This window comes from Mirounga leonina, unplaced genomic scaffold, assembly GCF_011800145.1.
Source record: "Mirounga leonina isolate KUSES-001 unplaced genomic scaffold, KU_Mleo_1.0 Mir_97, whole genome shotgun sequence".
In the NCBI taxonomy this organism is placed as follows: Eukaryota; Metazoa; Chordata; class Mammalia; order Carnivora; family Phocidae; genus Mirounga; species Mirounga leonina.
In genome coordinates, this window is record NW_023270889.1 from 780768 (window position 1) to 800930 (window position 20163).

The 20163-nt window shown below is 44.5% G+C and overlaps 1 protein-coding gene and 1 non-coding gene across 3 annotated transcripts in view; both read left to right on the top strand.

Moving 5' to 3' along the window:
* The first annotated feature begins 201 nt into the window (after window positions 1-201).
* Window positions 202-20163, top strand: part of TTC23L (tetratricopeptide repeat domain 23 like) — a 51267-nt gene continuing 31305 nt past the window's right edge. For both annotated transcript variants that reach the window (XM_034999149.1, XM_034999151.1), the window contains exons 1-6: window positions 202-575; window positions 1196-1296; window positions 5037-5220; window positions 6914-7037; window positions 17440-17596; window positions 19276-19401. In XM_034999149.1, coding sequence (XP_034855040.1) covers window positions 1229-1296; window positions 5037-5220; window positions 6914-7037; window positions 17440-17596; window positions 19276-19401 — 659 coding nt within the window. In that variant the 5' untranslated portion in view covers window positions 202-575; window positions 1196-1228. The remainder of the gene's footprint in view (window positions 576-1195; window positions 1297-5036; window positions 5221-6913; window positions 7038-17439; window positions 17597-19275; window positions 19402-20163) is intronic.
* Window positions 18550-18652, top strand: LOC118006579. Its single transcript, XR_004678117.1, has one exon. It is a non-coding gene; the product is annotated as a U6 spliceosomal RNA (small nuclear RNA).

Sequence of the window (20163 nt, forward strand, 5' to 3'; positions counted from 1 at the left end):
ACCGCGCAGAGAGCCTCGCTTCCGCCAGGCGCCTGTGCGGCGCCCTGAACGAAGTCCGCCGAGGCCAGGACGCTGACGCCGCCCGAGGAAGCCGAGCGCTCCTGCTGAGGGCGCCAGGAAGGCTAGTTCCGGGGCGTGGCTTCTCTGCCCTCGGCCAGGTGGGCGGCCCAACCCCTGCCTTGCTGCTCCCCGCCTGTGGTTTTCGAGTTGGAGCCTCTGTGGCACCACCCGCAAGAAAGAAGCCTCGGGATGCTCACCTGGGGCTCAGGATGTGGCTCAGGGTTTACGAAGTTGCGGTGAAGGGAAGAGGGAAGCGCTTTGCATTTGAGAGAGGGGCCAAAGTTTGGTAGTCTAATTTATTCAGGACCGTATAGCACCTCATAGAACAGAATTTAGGAGGTTGGGAACTCAAAACTCCTCGCCCTGGCCATAGTTTTGAAAGTAGAGATTAGAAAGAAATTAATCTCCTTCTGGTGTTTGGATTGTGGATGTTCTGGAGCCTGTGTCAGAGAGAGCTACTCAGGGCTCAGATGGGAAGGAGTGACATTCTGCAGGGTGAAATGAGGAGCGACTTGGTGGGTGTTAATGTTCAGTGCAGAACTGTGCATTCGATTTAGATTTGATTTAAAGGGAGAGCCATGAGAATTGAATTTCACAAATAATTATAAGTCAGATGTTTGTCATGAGGTTTCAGTCATTTCCCCCCTCAGCTAGGGACAATACCCAAACAGACGCTTGTGTGTTCCTTAACTAGTACCTCCTATTAAATGGTGGGTTGGCCCTAGGGCCAAAGAGAAGAATTAACCAATACGGTGGCTATACTTCATTTAATGCTTAGAACTGGTTGCTTGGTTGGATCCATCTGGCAAAAACAATATCTGACTTGAGTAGGAGAACATAGTTTTGATGATTCAGGAGCTGTAAATATACTGGCTTTAAGGGGGTAAAAAAAAAAGTCAGGGATTTTGGAGGTACTCTGGAGTAGGAATTAGGGGAAAGAAATTTAATTCAGAGGTTTAATTTGACAAATACCTTTAATTTCTGCCTTCTAGGTGTCTCTAGACATGAGTGAGGATAGTCTATTTATGGATTTCAGATGGGTTATGTATTTGGGCAGTTTCAGTTTAATGTTAATAGCATCCAACAGAGGGAAAATAGAACAGACTTCTAAGCCTTTTTTTTTTTTTTTCCAAAGCCAACCTGACTTGTGATTCTTGGTAGGACGAAGATGCAAGCCAGCCCCATCCGCATTCCAACTGTCAGCAGTGACATCGACTGGGATTTCTGCTTCCACCTGTAAGTACCACAGAACCTTGACATCACACTCAGTCACTGGCCTGGAACACCGACCTCCCACTTAAGGCAAACCTGGGCTGCGGAGCTTTGCGTGCATATTATGTAGAAGAGAAGGTTGAGCTTCTGTGGTGTGTTTTAATAACGATTCTGCTATACAATCCATTTGTAATTGTGCAACCTGTGTGAGAAGGAACATAATTGTTTTTTCCTAACTGAAGGGAAATTTTATTTATTTATTTATTTTAAAGATTTTATTTATTTATTTATTTGACAGAGAGAGACACAGCGAGAGAAGGAACACAAGCACGGGGAGGGGGAGAGGGAGAAGCAGGCTTCCCGCTGAGCAGGGAGCCCGACGCGGGGCTCGATCCCAGGACCCTGGGATCATGACCTGAGCTGAAGGCAGACGCTTAATGACTGAGCCACGCAGGCGCCCTGGGAAATTTTATTTTTTATAGATAGGTTAATTATACCAAGATTGATAAAGTCATGGAGAATTAAATATAACAAAGATAATGAGTAAATTAAAATTGTTTTATGAAATAAAGAGACAATAAGTAAAACTTTCACATCATAATAGCTAATACTTATTGAGCAAATACTTTGTGCCAGGCACTAAGTACTCACATGAAGTCATCTATTGCCCCAACATCCCTGTACTGCTAGTACTATTATACTATTATAATTTTATAGCTAAGGAGTATGAATCAAAAAAAGCTTAAGTAATTGGCCCCAAATCCCACAGCTAGTGATTCAAACTGGGCGGCCGGATTGCAGAGTCAATTCTTTAACCATTTTTCTATACCAGGGTTTCCCAACCTTGGCACCGTTGACATTTTGGGTGGGCTAACTCTTTGTTGTAGAAGGCTGACCTATGCATTGTAGGATGTTTAGCAGCATTTCTGGTCTCTACCCAGTAGCTGCCATTAGCACCGTCCCAGTAATAACAAACCAAAATGTCTCCAGACATTGCCAGATGTCCCCTGGGGCCAATATCACCCTTGGTTGAGAACCATTGATCTATACCAATGCTATCAAACAGGAATATAATGCAGGTCACAAATGCCAGCCACATATGTAATTTAAAATTGTCCAGTAGCCATATTAAAAAATAAAAAAGAAATAGGTAAATTGAATTTTAATACTGTATTTATCTTAATATATCTGGAATATTTTAAAAAACAAGTAGTGAAATATTTTATATTTTTTCTTCATGCTAAGTCTTTGAAATTCAGTGTGTATTTTATACTTATAGCACATCTCAATTCAGATTAGCCACATTTCATGTGCTTAATTTTAGTCGTTTTGTACCACCTCATAAAATATCCTGAGGTTAAGGGTTGTATAACTTTAAAAATTGAAGTTAAGATGTAGCGTTCACGGTAGAGTATCTTGGAAGTAATCAGATAATTCATATTTATTATTACTAGTCTGAATTCATATTTATTGATAGCAATATATAGAATAAGTTATAAACCTGGCAAGACAGACCTTTCATTCAACCTGCCTATTCTTTTTATTCTGACTGTTATTTTATCTTTCAAGAAATCTGACTGGTCAGTATTCTCCAGTCATCTTTCTAATCTTTCATGACAAGATGTTCAAAGCTAGTTTAGGTCTTTGCATTCTCAAGTCATTTGTCAAGACCTCAATGTTTCTCCTTGCTTTGAGGTCGCTGTTGTTGAAGCTTGCTGCTTTTGGTCTCAGCTTAATTTTATTGAAGGCTGAACTTAAAATATTTAGGGCTTATAATTTTTAAGATCCATAATTGGCAATCTCTTTGGTGATCCCAGTAGATTGAACTTCTGTTCCAGGTCTTTGAAATATGCAGCCTAAGCAAAATCTTCTATTGAGGGACTAAATTTTCTGTTAGTTTTCTTGACTTAGGATCTTTTGCCACAGATTCCCTCTACCTTCAGTATTTTTCAAGTGTCCTAAAGACTATGTTTTCTTTTTTTCACTCATTTGTGCATCATTTAACAAGCCATTATTTATCTTTACTGTAAGCCAGGTATCAGGGTTTCAGAAATAAATGAGATTTAGCCCTGGCCCTGGTGCAGTTTATTTGCTAGAAGGCAAAGACTCAGAAACAAAACAAAGGAATTTTGAAAACGTGACTATAATGTGATTTGCACTATAGTAGAAGTTTGGAGGAAATTTTTGCAAGTCCTTTGGAGGGTGTCTCTACTTGCTACTTTAGTATGGGACTCCAGCAGAGGTGACATCTGAGTTGGGTCTTGAAGGAGGAGCATTAACTCACCAGGCAGAGAGGAGGCAAGCTTAGCACCTACCTTCTGATCACTTTGCATCAGCCATGTTCTCTGGCTTTTCCACTGAGTTTGCATGTCTTCTGAAAGCACACTTCTGTTTGTGGGCAGAAGGTGATTTTGCCAGGCCTGGGCCTGAAGAAATGTTGCTGTCCTGTCCCCGTGACCTGGTTTGCTCAGGTGCCTCTGGGTTGGTTATTTAGAACAGGAAGTCTGGATGGATGTTAACGTGTCATTTCTCAAACCTAGTGTAAAAGATTACACTTGACATTTGTTTTTCTTCTTCTTTTTCTTTTTTTTTTTTTTTACAGTGAACATTTATTACTTATCTAATCAGTGGAAAAGGAAGATAAATTTTATTTTTAAAACTATGTAGTGGTTGAACTTTTAAAAGTTGTACAACTTTTAAAATTGTATATACAAAGGTGATTCCTTTGGGAGACTTGTTTATAATTAAACATTCTCTTCTGCTCTTAAGATTTCAGAATTCTGTTTTTTCTGGATCACTTTGATTTTTCTGGCAATGTTAAGATGTGGTTATGTCTTTTTTTGTGTAAGATTACCTCCTTTGACTTTTATCCTTACCATTTCCAGTTACCCATTCATAATCATGTTCAGCATTGAAGTCAGAGATCTACATTGTGCATGTGAGACAGTAGAGGGGGCAGGAAGGGGGGGGGCGTGAAGGGGTGGGAGGGAAAGAGGGGGCTGAGAGGGAGAGAGGAGGCAGGAGGGAGAGAAGCAAGTGGAGAGTGGGGAGATTTTCAGTCCACTCGGCTTTTTATTCAACACATTTATTTCTAATACAACTGAGAAGGCCATTTTGCTTCTGAATCTGCTCTTGACTTTGTGGAGTTCCCTCCCCTCTCCTTATTGGGACTACATCCTCTTTAGTTAGTTGGCCAATACTTTTAAGAAATATGAAAGAGGACAGTGAAGTCTGGCCTCAAACTGTTAATTCCCTTCCCATTATTTCATTGTACCGATTTTCTTTCCTGGTTTGGATCAGAATTTTAGAATGAAAAAGATCTTTGAGATCTTCCAATTCAGCACTTCCGTTTTGGAGCTAATAAAATAATAATAGCTAATATTAAAATAGTACTTACTAAATAGCAGGCGTGATGCTAAGTGATTTATGAGTATTATCTGATTTAATCCAGTCACCTCCTCTGATTGACCCCATTTTACAAAGAAACAAATTAAATATTAACTTGCTTAGGGTCATATGGTTAGTAAGTAGCAGAGCTGGGACTCTGAGGGAGGTGGGTGGTTTAACAAATCTGTTTCATTTGAATCACCACATTGCTGTCCTGATTCTGCGCTTCAGGGGGGACGCGAGCTTATCCCCAGACTTTATTCCTTCAAGTTTCTGATAGAGCGCATATCCCTACCCCTCATTTGTTCTTCAACTTTAACTGATTTGAGATACACAGAGGTCAAATCTGAATCCACGTCCCTCTCTGGTATCTACAGGTCTCAGCAAGCCAAGATCCCAGCATACCAGCGAAGAGAAGAATTGTGTTCCTCTAGTGGGTCTGGAGAGAGTGAAGAAGACACTACAGCCAAGGAGGAGAAGAACACAGTCTGCATGTCTCTTCCTAAAGAGAAATTGGCCCAATCCCAGAAGAAAATAGCTCAGCTGATTAAGAAAAAAATGGTAAAACAAAAAGCCCACGAGGTTTTAGTTTCCCTTTAAAAATATGTCCACGATGACAGAAGCTCTGCCTTCAGTGGACATTGAAGCACTCAAAGTAGGGGAAGTTGTTATATTTCTTTATAAGCAGAAGAAAACAAGGCAGAGCATAGTGGGGTAGCCACCCTGCCTTCGGGTTCCACACCAGGGTCACTGTGCATTCTTCCATGGAGGGTTTGTGCTCCTGGCTTTAAATTGAAAATGAATGTTTTGTTCTTTGTGTTTATGTTTGATTACCTTTAATTTAAAAAAAAAAATTTTTTTTAATTTCTCCTGAAATGTTTCAGAATGAGATCCCTTGGGTAACAAGAAGGCCAGGATAGTGAGGCAGGAGGCTGAGAACAAGGGTAGCCAGGCTGAGGCCCAGGCTCAGATGCCAGTGGTTCAGTGGACTCATAAGCAAACTAAAGCACCAGAAAGGGGAGGTTGCAACAGAGGTCAGAGTCCAGAGGTGCATTTCTCAGAGCGAGAAAAGACTTGGTAACTAGGACCTCAGAGCAAGTGCTATTAATAGAATGTTCAAAATCCGGGAGCCTGAGATAGGATGACGGTGACCTTCATTATTAGAACACAGGCACCAGCATGTTCCTGGAGCATGATTTATCCACTGAGGAATTCATACACTGACTTCCTGGCTAGGGAAAAAAAATGAGCTTAAAATGTCTAGAGGAAGGGTCTGTAGATGGCTTTAGGAAAGGCCAAGAGACACCTCACAGGCAGATGATAGAAGCTGATACCCCTACTTGGATAGATCTATAAATTTACCTCTGTAAATCATCCAGAGGACTTGCAGAGGACAGTCATCTTGGCCTGTACCCATTCATATTTCACAGCCCCAGGCTAGAACCTTTGCTTTCAGAAACAGACAAGTACCATCTGCCATAGAGTACAAGTGTGGGTTTTTAAGGCTTGACAACTCCTTGGCCAGTTTGGATAATGACTAGAGTTGGAAGCGGAACCTATAGATGAAAAGAGACTCAGGAGACTGATCTCAACGTATGGACAGGCAGACTGTAAAAAAAAAAATATTAGATTTATGAGGTAATTATTAGATTTATGAGACTAGATATTTAATATTACAGAATTATTAATATTTTAGTGAGAGTGGTTTTCTGGTTATATGTCTAAGTCTGTATCTTTGGGAGATGCTCATGAGATATGAAATGATTTAATATCTGATTTTTCTTCAAAATAATAGGGTGGGTGGATGAGGGGGATAGATATGAAACAAGATTGACCATGAGTAGATACCTCATGAAACTAAGTGAGCCCTCTCCATGCTATTTTTGTATATTGCTAAAGTTTTTCACAATAAAAGGTTAAAGGAAGTCACGCTGGCTATGATGTTGAGAGTAGACCGGGGCAGGGGGGCGGGGCAAGAGTGGGAGCAGTTAGAAGCGGCTCTTGTGGTCAGCTGGGTGAAAGGTGAGCGTGGTTTGAATCAGGTACTCATGGCAGAACTGAGGAACAGAGCTTAGTGTGAGGACTTAGGAATAAGGGACAGCCACCAGGCCTTGCTGGATTGGTCATGGGATGGGAAGGGGAGAGAAGAGAAAACGACGACAGGTGAATTCAGTCCTATATTCCTGTGAGAAGAGCCTGGGCTAGAGCTTTCCCTCCTTTCCAAAAAGCATAATGATGTCTTTGCTCTCTGCAGAATACCCAAGCAAACAAGGAGCTGATTCGCTGTGTCATCCTTTCTCGGATTATTTTTGGGGAAGAACACTGGAAATGTGCACAGGCTGTGGCCAGCCTGGCTTACGGCTACCTGACACTGAGAGGTACATGGATTCCCCCACTGGGTCTGGGTGGGCCAGCCTGTGAGAGCCAAACTAAGCCAACCTACAAGCACGGTGGGGGTGGGGATGACAGGCGGCGGGGGGAGGGCCCTTCCTGCCCCCAACTCACACCTCAGCAAGAGGCGGGAAAGCCCATGGATGAGGCAGGCAGTGTGGCAGGGATCTTAGAAATAAAGATAATGATGATAGCTAATTTATTGAATGCTTAGCATGTACCAAGCTATCTCATTTAGTACTCATAATATCCCTTGGAGGGAGATACTGTTATTGTCCATAGTTTACAGATGAGGGCAAGGAGATACAGTGGGCCAAGGACAATATGAGAAGTTCCAGCCACAGGTCCACAAGGGAAGGACGGGCAGGTATGTATACTCAGCATCAGGGTGAGTGTCCCAGTAATAGGACCTGAATTCTGTGTACAGAACTCAAGTTCCTGGAAGATCTGGCTGAGAAAAAGACCAAGCCCTCATCCTAGAGAAATGGTGCTTTCTGGAAGGTACTCTGTACGGAAGAACAAGATCAGGAGGCATCTGCTAACACTGAAGCCCAAGTGTAAGATCCATGAGGGCAGGAACTTGGCAGTAGAGGCTCAGTAAATATTTGTTCAGATGGACTGGGGCCAGAACATATCTCTGGAACCAAGGTTAGGGTCAGCTCAGGGCTTTGTGCCTGTGACCAGCTGGGCCGTCCTACAGGAACTACATACACTCCTGCCACGGATCTCTTTGTACACATTCACATGTGCTTTGTTTACATGCCTCTGTCTCTGAAACAGAAGCTCCCTGAGAGCAGGGACTAGGTCTCCCCTATAACCTAATACAGTCTCTAGGACACAGTATGGATCAGCAGATGTCGCTGCTTGATAGAACTGAGCCACTGGCCTAGGACTTCTTCAAGTACCCCATGGACCTGGGTCTTCAGGTAGGGCCTAGCTTACCTGACAAGTAAATGATTTAAGGGCCTAAGAGGGTTTGAGGGCTACAGGGGAAGGGAACCAATATACCTGGGCCATAAGGGGCCTAGATATCAGAAATTAGAGCTTGAGAAAGTTAAAATGGAATTCAATTTATTATTAACCTCTGTAATTTATAATTAATTCTGTTAACCTCAGAACATGTGTTCCTTCTTAGGGCTCCCTGGGGCCTTTTGAGCTCATGTTTTTAATGAAACTTTAGATTCCTCTGGCCATTAATGTGGCAAGCCCGTGAGTGGTTGATGCTGGGGACGGTGAAGCAGTGGGCCACAGTGAGGTCGCAGTGGGGCTCTTCTAGGCCTTAAGAACACATCTGTTGTGTTCCGAGAGAAGGCCGACATGGCTAAGGAGAAGAGGGGGTCCTCACTTCCTGGCAGAACAGGCAACCACTTGTCTGTGAGATTTAAGGGACATCAGGAAGGCCTTCAGCAAAAGAAAATCTTCTAATGGAACTACATTATTCGCCATTTGGAATTTCTCTGTTTCATTCAGGCTGATCTCCTCATACACTTGCTGCCTTCATAAGAGTACAAATTTAGCTCTGTGCCATTTTAGCCCTTGGAGGGCTCACGTGAGAAGTCTGGTGGCACTGTGCTAGATGTGCAGTGTATGAATGAAGACTGCTAGTCCCTGCCCTCTAGAAACATACAGAGATCTTAGAGTAGGCAGGGACAGATTATCATAGAGGCAGGAACACAGTTCTGGGGAAACAAATGAGGCAGATCAGGGGTTCTACCACTGGTCAGGGAAGGCTGTAGAGAGAAGGTAACATTTGTCTTGTCTTTGAAGGACCAGGATAAGTTTGCCAAGTAGATTTCAAGGGAGTAGAGAACCCAGAGTTGGCCCTCCACATGTATTGATCCGAGGAGTGGGAGGTGAGAGGGACTCTATGAAACTCCTTACACAGAACACTGTGGACCCACAAAGTTAGGGTAGAACAGAAGACATCTCAGGACAGACGGGTCTTGACTGGCAATGGGACCAGAAAGTTAATTTGGGCCCAGGTATCAAGGAATTTGGGGAGTTATTAAAAGATTTTGAGTGAGGCGGTGACATAATCAAGCTTATGTTGTAAAGTGAGAAACTCTGGAGGATGGGTTGGTCTGATAGAAAAAGTAGAGGTGCAGAGCAGTTGGGCCGTTATCCTGACAGACAAGAGTCGCTGAAGGCATTGGCCATCGCAGTTGGAATGTGGCAGAAAGGACACACAGAATTGGTGACATGTAGTGGGCAATTACATATGGGATGAGAAGCTGAGGGAAGAGCTGGGTGGAATAGGGCTTGACCTGGATGGGTAGCTGAAATAGGGAGCTAAAGAGGAAGAGGAGACTGATGGGGGGGCAGCGGGGAGAAGCTGCTGAGTTTGGTTTCAGACAGGCCAGATCATTGCCGGTGGGAGGAGGCCATGGAGCATCATGGTAAGATATTCGGTAGGAAAAGTGGAAAGTGGAGCCAGAGCTGGGGAAGGATGTCAGTTTGGGAGGGATCCATACATAGGGGCAAGTTGAGGCCATAAGAGTGGATGAACTTCATCAGCAAAAGTAGAGAGAAAAAGAGGGCAGAGGAGAGAAGAGGGGAGAATGAGAGCATCGGGAAGGCCATGGAAGCAGAGCCAGCAGAGGAAATAGAAGAATCAGGAGGGGCCGTGTCAGGGAAGAGAAGGGGTTTCAAAAAGAAGTGCAGTGTGGTTCCAGCAGTTTCAGAGAGAGTTCGGATGATGTGAAGGCTGAAGAGAGACCTGTGGATTTGATAGTTGGCAAATCATGGGTGCTTGGTTTGGCATCGACAAGTACACTTCTTGGGCCCCAAGAGAGCCCAAGCGAGGCTGCCTAGGAGATTTTTGCTGAACTTGAGCCTTGCAGTGATGGCAGCTTGAACTGGAGAAGGCACCGTGAGTTTTTTTGGGGTACACCGGCCTGAGCCTGGGCCGGGCCAGAGGCTGCCTCCCTGTGTGTGGAGAGATTATCGTGGTAGGTCTGTAGAAGGAAGTTGGTCCTCATCTTCTGAAATCAACCTGTTCCATGAACAATCACTAATGGACTCTGAGTTTTACTTTTCCAGTTAGATTCCAAGTTGGGTCAAGATAGGTAAACAGGTTATATCACAGAAGATGATGAGAACACCATCCTTTTTTCTCTGATTCACAGTTCTTCCTGCCACGCAAGTGGAGAACCACTGTTGGGGTGGTATGTTGGAGGGAGAAAAAATGTTTTCCTTTTGCAGGAAGATTTGTTTGTTTTTTCTAGATGGGAAAAACAATGTCCTGATGAGACAAAATGCCTACGTAATAGAACAGTATCCACCCTTGATCCCAGACTTTCTTTCTTTTCTTTCTTTTTTATCTAATGATACAGACCTTGCTATTTGGGGATTATAGAGTACAAAGGTTTTTGTTTTGTTTTGTTTAAAGATTTTATTTATTTATTTGACAGAGAGAGCACAAATAGGGAAGCAGCAAGCAGAGGAAGAGGGAGAGGGAGAAGCAGACTCCCCACTGAGCAGGGAGCCCGACGCGGGGCTCGATCCCAGGACCCTGGGATCATGACCTGAGCCGAAGGTAGACGCTTAACGACTGAGGGAGGCACCCAGGCGCCCCTGAAGCCAGACTTTGTGAAACCTAATGTAGCGTTTTTCCAGAATAGATTATGATCGTGACCTTTTCTTGAGAATAACCTCTTATTTCAGCTATAGTACTTACCCAGTCTTTCCCTGTAACTTTTTTTAAAGTCTGTGGTCCATGGAATAAAACAACCTAAGCCTTGAAAAATCACAAACCTCCAAGAGGGATGAAATGCTTGCCGAGTTCCACTTAGTTTTGTTGTCATTAATCCTCAAGTGCTTTAAAATGGGCAGAATTTATGAGCTGGCCTTCTGTGTAGGCGGGATGGATGCGTCTGTGCGCGTTCATGCCTCGCTGTGCGTGTGTGTGTTTTATAGCCATCAGACCTTCTTGTCTCATTTCCCTGCGAGCCTTTTCCAGCCCTGGGGGTGGGGGTCAAGCCAAAAGGCTGATTTCTCTCAATAAACGGTCTTCCAGGGAGTATTTACTGAGGGACTTATATATTTGCAAAACCATAAAGAGCACTTTGGGAAATAAAACATACAGAAGGCACAGTGTTTGCCTTCAAAGAAGTCACAACATTGTGTGGAAGGTGAGCTACATACAGACATAGTTATGGTAGAAGGCACCATAAGGCAAACGCCATGTAATTGATTTAAATACAGGGCTTTGGGGAAGTCAGGTGGAATTATTTCTGGCTGAGGTGGTAAGTGATAGACTCAGGCGGGAAGTGCCATTCAAGAAGACCCTTAAAGAAGGGGCAGGGTTCAGGTATACAGAAGGGGTGAGTACTTCTGGTGAAGAACAAGGCCTGGAGGAATGAGAGCACAACGTGTATCTAGAAAGCAGTGGGCAGGCTGTCTAGCCAAGGGCAGACTGTTAAGAGGAACCTGAAAAGGAGGGTACGTTGGCAGACCACGGTGGGTTTTATATACAGGCTAAGGAGTTTGTGATTTATTTGGTAGACAAGGAGGATGACTGGAGATTTTCCAGCAGGCAGATGAATACATCCAAGAGTGATTGGGCAAAGGTTAATCTAGCAATGATAGCCAGCAGGGAAGCTATCTGGTGATCTAGATGTAACACTGTGCTGGTGACAAATGGAATGAGTGAGAAGGTAAGGATTTAAGAATCTCTGAAGGACAGATACATTCATCTTTTATCTTTCTGGGAGTTTTTTTTAAGTACACACTTATAAAAGAACAAGGATAAGATCATTCTTTGCGGGGCTCCTGGGTGGCTCAGTCATTAAGCATCTGCCTTCGGCTCAGGTCATGATCCCAAGGTCCTGGGATCAAGCCCCACATCGGGCTCCCTGCTTGGCAGGAAGCCTGCTTCTCCCTCTCCCACTCCCCCTGCTTGTGTTCCTGCTCTCTCTATCTCTCTCTCTCTCTGTCAAGTAAATAAATAAAATCTTAAAAAAAAAAAAAGATCATTCTTTGCTGCATTGTTTATAACCAGTGTCCACATTACCAGAGGACTAATAACCCACAGCAGGTTATATGCAGCTTTAAAAAGGGCATGAGGAAGCGCCATATACTACTAGGGGAAAAACTGCTGGATGCATCTTCAGGCAAAAGAGAATATACAACACAGTATGGTGTTTAATATGCCTCATTTTGTGTAAGAAAGAAGGGGAGAGAATCTGTGCTTATAGTCACATAAAGAAACACTGAAGGATACACAAGACAGAAGCAAAAACAAGTTACCTAAGGGGGCCTTACAGTGAAAGGGAACAAGAGTGGAAGTGAGACCCCCTCAATGTTGACCTTGTCATCGAATTTTACCTTTAAAGCCATGGAAATGTATTACCTATTTCCAAATAACCTTTTTTAAAAAAAGACTGTGAAGGAAGAATTGGCAGGACCTGATGTTCAATTTGGGGTTGAAGAAAAGTGAGGCCCAACAATGACCTTGAAGGTCAGACCCCTGCGGGCGCCATAGAAACACTGGGCAGGAAGGGGAGCGCACTGGGGAGAGGAACGGTGGGTCCAGGTTTTGGTGATTTTGAATTGCAATAGAGAAATCCACAAGCACATTTTCACTTGGTGCTTGGAAATTTGGGACTCGAACTTGGGAGGACAGGAGGAGTATCGTATACACGGAGGAATATTTAAGAGCAGAACTGGGGAGGGGAAATGGGAAATTATAAGCATGGAGGCCAAGGTGGACGTACTAGGGATTGTTAGAACTTCTGAGAGGGAGAGAGAGAAGAAAAGGAAGAAACTGAAAGACCCTTGGAGAAGGGAACAAAGGACCCTTGGAAAGAGGTAGCAAAGAAGCAATGAGAGAAGGTTTATAAAGGAGAACGGAGTAGGTGCAGTGTCCTCAGGGCCAAGAAGAGAAGCCAAGCAGCTAAGAGCGTCTGACTGAGAAACCGTGACTGGATTTATTTAGTAGGAGATCTTTGGGGGCCTCAGCAGAAGAGTTTGTGCAGGGCAGTTGGAGCAGAAGCTGGATCCCAGGCGTGAAGGAAGGGAGCGGGGGAGGAGGCCAGACTTCGTGGGCTACTTACTACGCATTGAAAGGAATGAGGGAAAAGAGGGTCACTGGCGAAGGTAGAAAAGTCACGTGAAGATAATTTTAGAAGAGAAGGAGACTGAGACAGAGCTTAGGCAGTGAGGAAGGAGCCCTTTTGAGAGAGAGTTTGGAGGTTTTAAGAAATAGAGCAATTGATGAAACAGGGTTCAGGAGTCAATAACACAAGAGAACATGGGGCCTTTGCAAAGCAGAGTGTAAAGGTTGCCGCTTGGCAAACTAGAGGAAGGGACGGGAAGTGGGACTCGGTGATGGTGGCCCGAATGAGCCCAGTGCTTCAGCGGCTGAGCGAGGAAAGCCACCCAACAACAGGTGCTTTGTCACCTACTGCCGGACTGCTGTCCAAGAGTCCAGGAAGGAGAATATAGTGACATGTTTCCTGATTTATTGCCTATTATTAATGAAGCAATAAATGAGTCAGCCTGTTATTACTGGGAACTTTCTAGGGATCCCGGGCTCTATTATAAGTGTTGCAAAATACAGAAAAAAGAAGCATAAGTCATGAATCCTACCTTCCCTGTCCCGTTGGTTGAAAAAACCAAAACTGTACAGAAATAACAGGGAATGATAAGAACCGGGTGAGCCGACCTGCAGGAAACCATTAATGCCTGCCAGCAATGACGTTGCATTTGAGAATGCAGCCTTTTGCAGAGATTCTGTAAGCAGCTCTATGGCAAAGGTCCAGAGTAAGGACAAATATAATAAATTGCTTAGGAGAATGGCCCCTGGTGGTAGTAGTAGCAGTAGTAAAATAACGATGATGATGATGATGATGATGATGATGGCTAATATTTATTCACTCATTTCATTCCTATGTGCCAGGCACTAGTTGCTTTTTCACAAATTAATTAAGTCAATCCTTACTACAACACTACAGGGTAGAAAGTATTTTCATTACCGCTTTACAGGTGAATAAACCGTGGCACAGATAGATGAAGTAACTTGCTCAAGGCCACAGGTAGGAAAGGGCTAAGGCAAGATCGGTATCTGGGAAGTCTGGCTCGAGGCCCTGCTCGTAATCGCTGTCCACGCGAACTTGTTAAATAGAGTTGATCAAAGGTGACAGCAGCAACTGCGAAGACTGGGTATCTCCGAGCAGATTCTCTCCGGCCTGAGTCAGGGTACAGTGGTGGAATCACATCCCAAACTAAAGCAAAATGATTTGATATGTTTTCCTGGACAATACCGGGGTCCAGTTTCCAGTTCATCAGTAGTTGCCTGTAATTTCTGAATCTCAGGCTCCAGGAGTAGGTCTGATTTTTGCCTCTGTGATTGCTGCACTGTTGGCGCAGGGAGAAGGATGGTGTCCTTGGCTTGGGCGAAGGGCAAATAAAGGAAAATGACTTGGGCTCTGAGTTGACACTGGAGCTGGGGAGGTGGGGCTTGGAGTTAGGGAACGAGATCACAGCTCTACGAGCCTCCTCCAGAGACCGTTAACGTGAGACTCGTATATGTACATATATGCCATGTTCTCTTTACATGAGAGAGGGTGTTCTTGAAATTAATACAGTGCAAATCTATTTCAAATTATTACTGATACTGATTCATAGTACTTTCTGTCATCATGAATTTTCTCATGTAGGAAGTGCCATAAAAATATCACAAAGTGAGGGGTCATAAAAAGAGCTCTTTCCTACTTGAAAAGGTTGGAAAACCTTGTTTAGAGCAGTGATCTCTAAACCCTTGAGAATTAGCTCCCTTATCACTTCAGAAAATTTGAGCAAACTGCGTATATGTGTATTTATTATGAATTATTATTAGTGTTATTAGTGTTCCTCTGGGGGTTTCACAGCCCAGCACTGGGCACTTGGTGAGGCGGAGGTGGCAGGGCAGACTGGCAAAGCCTCAGGACAGCTTTCTCATTTGTTTTCCATTCAGGAGCCCAGAAGCAACATTGTGGCTGATTCAGGGGTGGTTTTCAGTGGCTCAGCCAGATTCACTTTTTTCCTTCCTATAGACCAAGGGAAGCATCTAGATTAGATTCCTGCACTTCTTACTGACACACTCCCAAGGGCCCACCTGGTTGTGGGAATCAGCCTATGTGATAAAAAGACTTTCTCAGTTTCCTGTCTTATTTTCTTGGTCTGATGTCCTTGGCAGACTTTTCAGTTGCTGCTCCCTTCCTCAAGACCTATAAAGACTCCCCATTACCTAACAGATCAAATCCAACCTCCTCACTTGGCATCCGAGACTCCATTTTATTTTATTTTTAAAGATTTTATTTATTCATTTGAGAGACAGAGAGAGCATGAGCCAGTGGGGGGGAGGGGGCGGGGCAGAAGGAGAGGGAGAGCCGACTGCCCACTGAGCAAGGAGCCCTGCACAGGGCTTGATCCCGGGACCCCGAGATCATGACCCGAGCCGAAGGCAGACGCTTAACCGACTGAGCCACCCAGGTGCCCCCAAGACTCCATTTTACTTATCCAATTCATACCTTATGTATCTTTACATTAAACCTCCCCTTCAGTCAGGCTGGTCTCCTTACTGCCTTGACACTCCTACATACCCCTACCCCATCCCACCAGTGTGTGTGTGTGTGTGTGTGTGTGTGTGTCACAGAATAAGCAAAAACTGCAGTTTTTGCTTATTCTGTCTTTATGGCCTCAGGCTATTTTCCCCAAATGGAAACCCCTCCTCATCCTTCTGTATCAGTCAAACTACCTACTCTTCAAAAATAAGATGAGCCTACCTCTTGTATAAAGATTTTACTAAATGGTTCTCCAAGTGTCGTCCTTAGACAGCTTGCATCAGATTATCACCTAGGATGGTTGTTATAAATGTGAATCCTCCATTCTCACCTTAGAACCCATGAACCACAACTCCTGGAAGCAAGGCCAAGGAATCTGCATTTTAGAAGGGTGTTTACGGTACACAGTGCAGTCTGAGGGTGCTGTTACCTGGTAACTTGGGACACAGCCCTCTCTTTTGCCACAGACCCCCATTTTTCTCTTGAGTTGAGACCTATGGACAGGCATCTCTGAGTATTCTACGAGGATTTCCTGGCTCCCAGGTCACTTGTAGGCCTCTCCCAGAGAAGCTCTGTTCTCCCCTCCACCTTCCCCCCACACGCCCGCCCTTGTGGCAGCTCATTAAGGAGGTCCTGCACATCTGGAATATAGGAGGGCTGCAGGCCTCAAGTCTTCAAGTCATCTTTATGGCCACTGACTATACCTGAACTGAGAAGCCAGGTTCCAAAGGCCAAAAGTGGAGCAGACTGAGGGCTGGGAGTGTGAAGTGAGAATTAGGGGCACAGCGGGTCTACCTGACAGGAGTGAATATGTTTACCCACCTGCAGAGAGGAGAGCTGAACCGGAACACCAGCCATGGCAGTCTCCAGTAGAGTGGAGAACTCCTAGGATAAGGAGCTCTCTGCTGACCTTTCTCTTTTTTCCCCAGGGTTTCTCTTGTCCCATCAGGGATCCCTAGATATGAGCTAGGTTGGAAGATGAAACACAAGGTCTAGAAATTGAATGTTGCCAAGTCTACCTCTGTTAACTAACTGGACAAATAGCAGTTCCAGTGGGTGTCCAGGAACTCCAGCCTTGAGTTAGAAAACAAGGAGAAACATACTGCAAGTTCTTTCTGGCTGGAGTTTGGTATTCCCTTTGTCTTCTTAGTGAGGCGCCTCACTGCATTTAGGAATTGGATTCTGTGCCTGTGCCTGTGTGTGTGTGTGTGTGTGTGTGTGTGTGTGTGACCAATTAGTATAACCAGCCTCATCTTGGATTGAAAAAAAAAATCCCCAGATGGAAGTAATTGTATTCATAAGCCCTTGTATTTTTAGAATGCCTTTTCCAGAAAGCTCAAAGCATAGCACTCTGTGGCATAACCTCGTTTGTTCCTGGACAATCTCCAGGTATTTGGTAAAGGGGCAGCTTCTATAATCATTGTCATTTTACATTTAGAGGATGGAGAAGCTTTGTGGGTTGAAAAGGTCACACGGCATTGGCGGCAGATTTGGCAACAGGATACTCAGCTTCTACTCCTGTCTCTATCAATGATTTCCAGACAGAGGCCCCCAGATTAATGCTGTGATGGCTGTGTAAGCAGCACTTGTGGAATTAATTAAAAATATAGATTCCTGGACTCCCTTTCTCTGGAGATTCCAACTCAGTAGGGCTGGGGTGGGACCCAGGAATCTATATTCTCTACAAGCATTCCAGATAATTCTGATGCGCTGCCAGCTCTGGAAACTAATACTATAGACCATATGACAACCACACGATCCACCTATTTCCTCCCAGAAATGTCTTCGACTGCAACATGACTCTTTAATATTTTTCATCTTGCCACCCACCCTCAAACCTCCCCAGGCCTCCCGGCTCAGGCCAAGAAACATGCTGAGTCTGCCAAGAACACGCTGCTGACCTGGAAGGGAAGCAGGACCTCAAACAAAGAGAAGAAGGAAATCCTGGAAGCCCTGATCATGCTATACTACACCCTGGGGGTGGCCTGGCTCCTACAGAACCGATATCCTTCCCTTCCTAGTGGGGTCTGGTGATTGGGGCCTGGGGCCACCTGGGCCTGCTGGATGGACTGTCTCACACAGGAACCGGGAGATCTACCCAGGCTTCAAGGCTCTGTTGAGACAGACAGGCACCCCCCGCCCCCCAGCTTCTCATCTCCATTTATAAAGGTAGGAATGTTCCTCCTCTGTCTATTAATAGGAACTCTGAGTCGAGCCCTGGGAGGGATGTGGTGACACATCCCCTGCCAGTTGAAAAGTTTTCGGCATCTAGGGCGCCTGGGTGGCTCAGTCGGTTAAGCGACTGCTTTTGGCTCAGGTCATGATCCTAGAGTCCCAGGATCGAGTCCCACATCGGGCTCCCTGCTTAGCAGGGAGTCTGCTCCTCCCTTTGACCCTCCCCCCTCTTGTGCTCTCTCATTCTCTCTCTCTCAAATAAATAAATAAAATCTTTAAAAAAAAAAGAAAAAGAAAAAGAAAAGAAAAGTTTTCGGCGTCTGTCCTGCCCTTCATCGAGCACCCTGAGAAGATCAGTGTTAGCAGTGAGGACGCAGGCGATGTCAGGAAGAGGGAGAATGGGTGGGTGGTAATTTAAAGCACTGTTGGTCAAACGAGGCTGCACATTTAATCCCCTGGGAGCTTTAAAAATTATTGCTGTTTGGGTCCCACCCCAGAGATTTTAATTTAGGAGGTCTGGGGGTGCATCTGTTTATTGAGATTTTTAGAAAGTCCCCCAGGTGATTGTAACATGCAGCCAAAAACCTCTGATTTAATGGACTCTTGATCATTTTTGTTTTTCTGAAATGCTGTTGAGAATACTGCCCATGAAGCTGGAGGCCAAGCAAAATAGACAAAAGAAATAGTTCTCTATCGCCAGGGGGGAACTGTTACTCTGCGAAAAGCTTGTGATGTTGACAGCCTTTTGGTACCATGTCTACTTGAGAACTGTTAAGGGCGTTTCATGTTCATGAATGATCATATACACAGTTGGAACGATACAGAGATTAGCATGGCCTCTGCGCAGGGGTGACACACACACATGTAAAGCATTCCATATTAAAAAAATTAATCATGAGTCTTCTTTGAGACCATGGGTCCCCAGTTCTCTCCTCTTTACACATCCCCCTCTCCACTCTTTTGATCTTGATGCTCAACTTGCAAAAACTGATCTGTGGCCTTCCTCTGTTATGCCCTTAGAAGGGGCTATTGAAAATGTGGGAAATAGAAGGCAGTTTGGGAATTAAGGGGATTTTCTTTCCTGCTGTTTGCTTCTTGCCAAAAACCTGCTCTGCTTGGACTTTCTGAATGATCCAGAAAGTCCCTTTCAGCAGACTTAGTTCCTCTCTTTTACCATTCATAGGAACCAAATGGGAAAACTGCATGGCTCTTGCCAGGCGGTGGATGCCTCCACAGGAAATGTAGCCTAGGGGGTGCAGTTTCTGTTACACCTCCCCATGCTCACCACCCAGCCCAGCCCTGGATTCAGGCTACCGGCATGGGAAACCTGGGGCTCTTGTTCGTTTTCTAAAGAATTCTTGATGACATACACATAAGGAAAATTAAGAACACAGTAAAGTGCTCATTTTCAAATTCTGCTTCATTTTCCCAAGGGGTTTGCTTATCAATGGCTGTCCCTGGGCAATGGGGGAGTTTGTGTGCCTGGCCTTTTCCTTGACTGTTTCACTGGCAGAGAGGCTTATTTCAACCTGCAGAAGGCAGAGAGAAACATGAAGGAGCTGAAAGAATTATTTAAGGGAAGTGTTCGCAAATCCCAAGTCTCGGAGAAAGACCTGACCATTGCTTTAGGCAGGTAAGATCTGGGCTTTGAGAAGCTTAGGCTTTGTGAATGAGGCCTGGAATTACATGATTGTTCTGTGTGCTCTTTATTTAAGGGGAGAAAAAATACTCATGGCAAAAAAAAAACCCCAAGCCTCAAATGATGTAAAAGAGGCTTGGGTTTCCCAAACGCACACCCCATGGTCTGAGCTTTGTGTGTGGTACCCTTTAATCCTAAAACACCACTGAGGTAGTTGGCACAGTTAGAGTCTCATTAGACAGAGGGCAGGGAAAGCTAGGCTGAGATTAAACAAACCGTCCACGGTGACAAGCTTTAAGTGTTGGATCCGTGGTCTGAACTCACGGACTCCTAGCCCTATGCTGCCTCTCACACTTACTCTCAAATTATGTCTTTTTCTGAATCGCCACCCACTTCTGTCATTAAGTATGATATCTTAAAAGACAAGGAAAGAACACTATGTGAAGACCGTTTATTGGAGGCCCATGGAAGCTATGCACAGCATGTGCATTTTTAAGGAAAGTTCTGTTCCATATGGAAACCAATTACATGGGATTTATTCAAGCCAGAACAAGCCTTAGCTGTTTTGCAGCTGAGTTAGGTATCCTCAGAGAGAATCACGATATTTACATACTCTTGGGCCCATCAGATTATTGGAAGAAAAAAAGAATAATAAAAGGTTTACTATTCCCTAGGCTTTTATAAAATATCTTCAGATCCTTGAAAGCAATCTGTTTCCAAAACTGTAAGCACTTGACATGGTAAGAAAGGGGACTG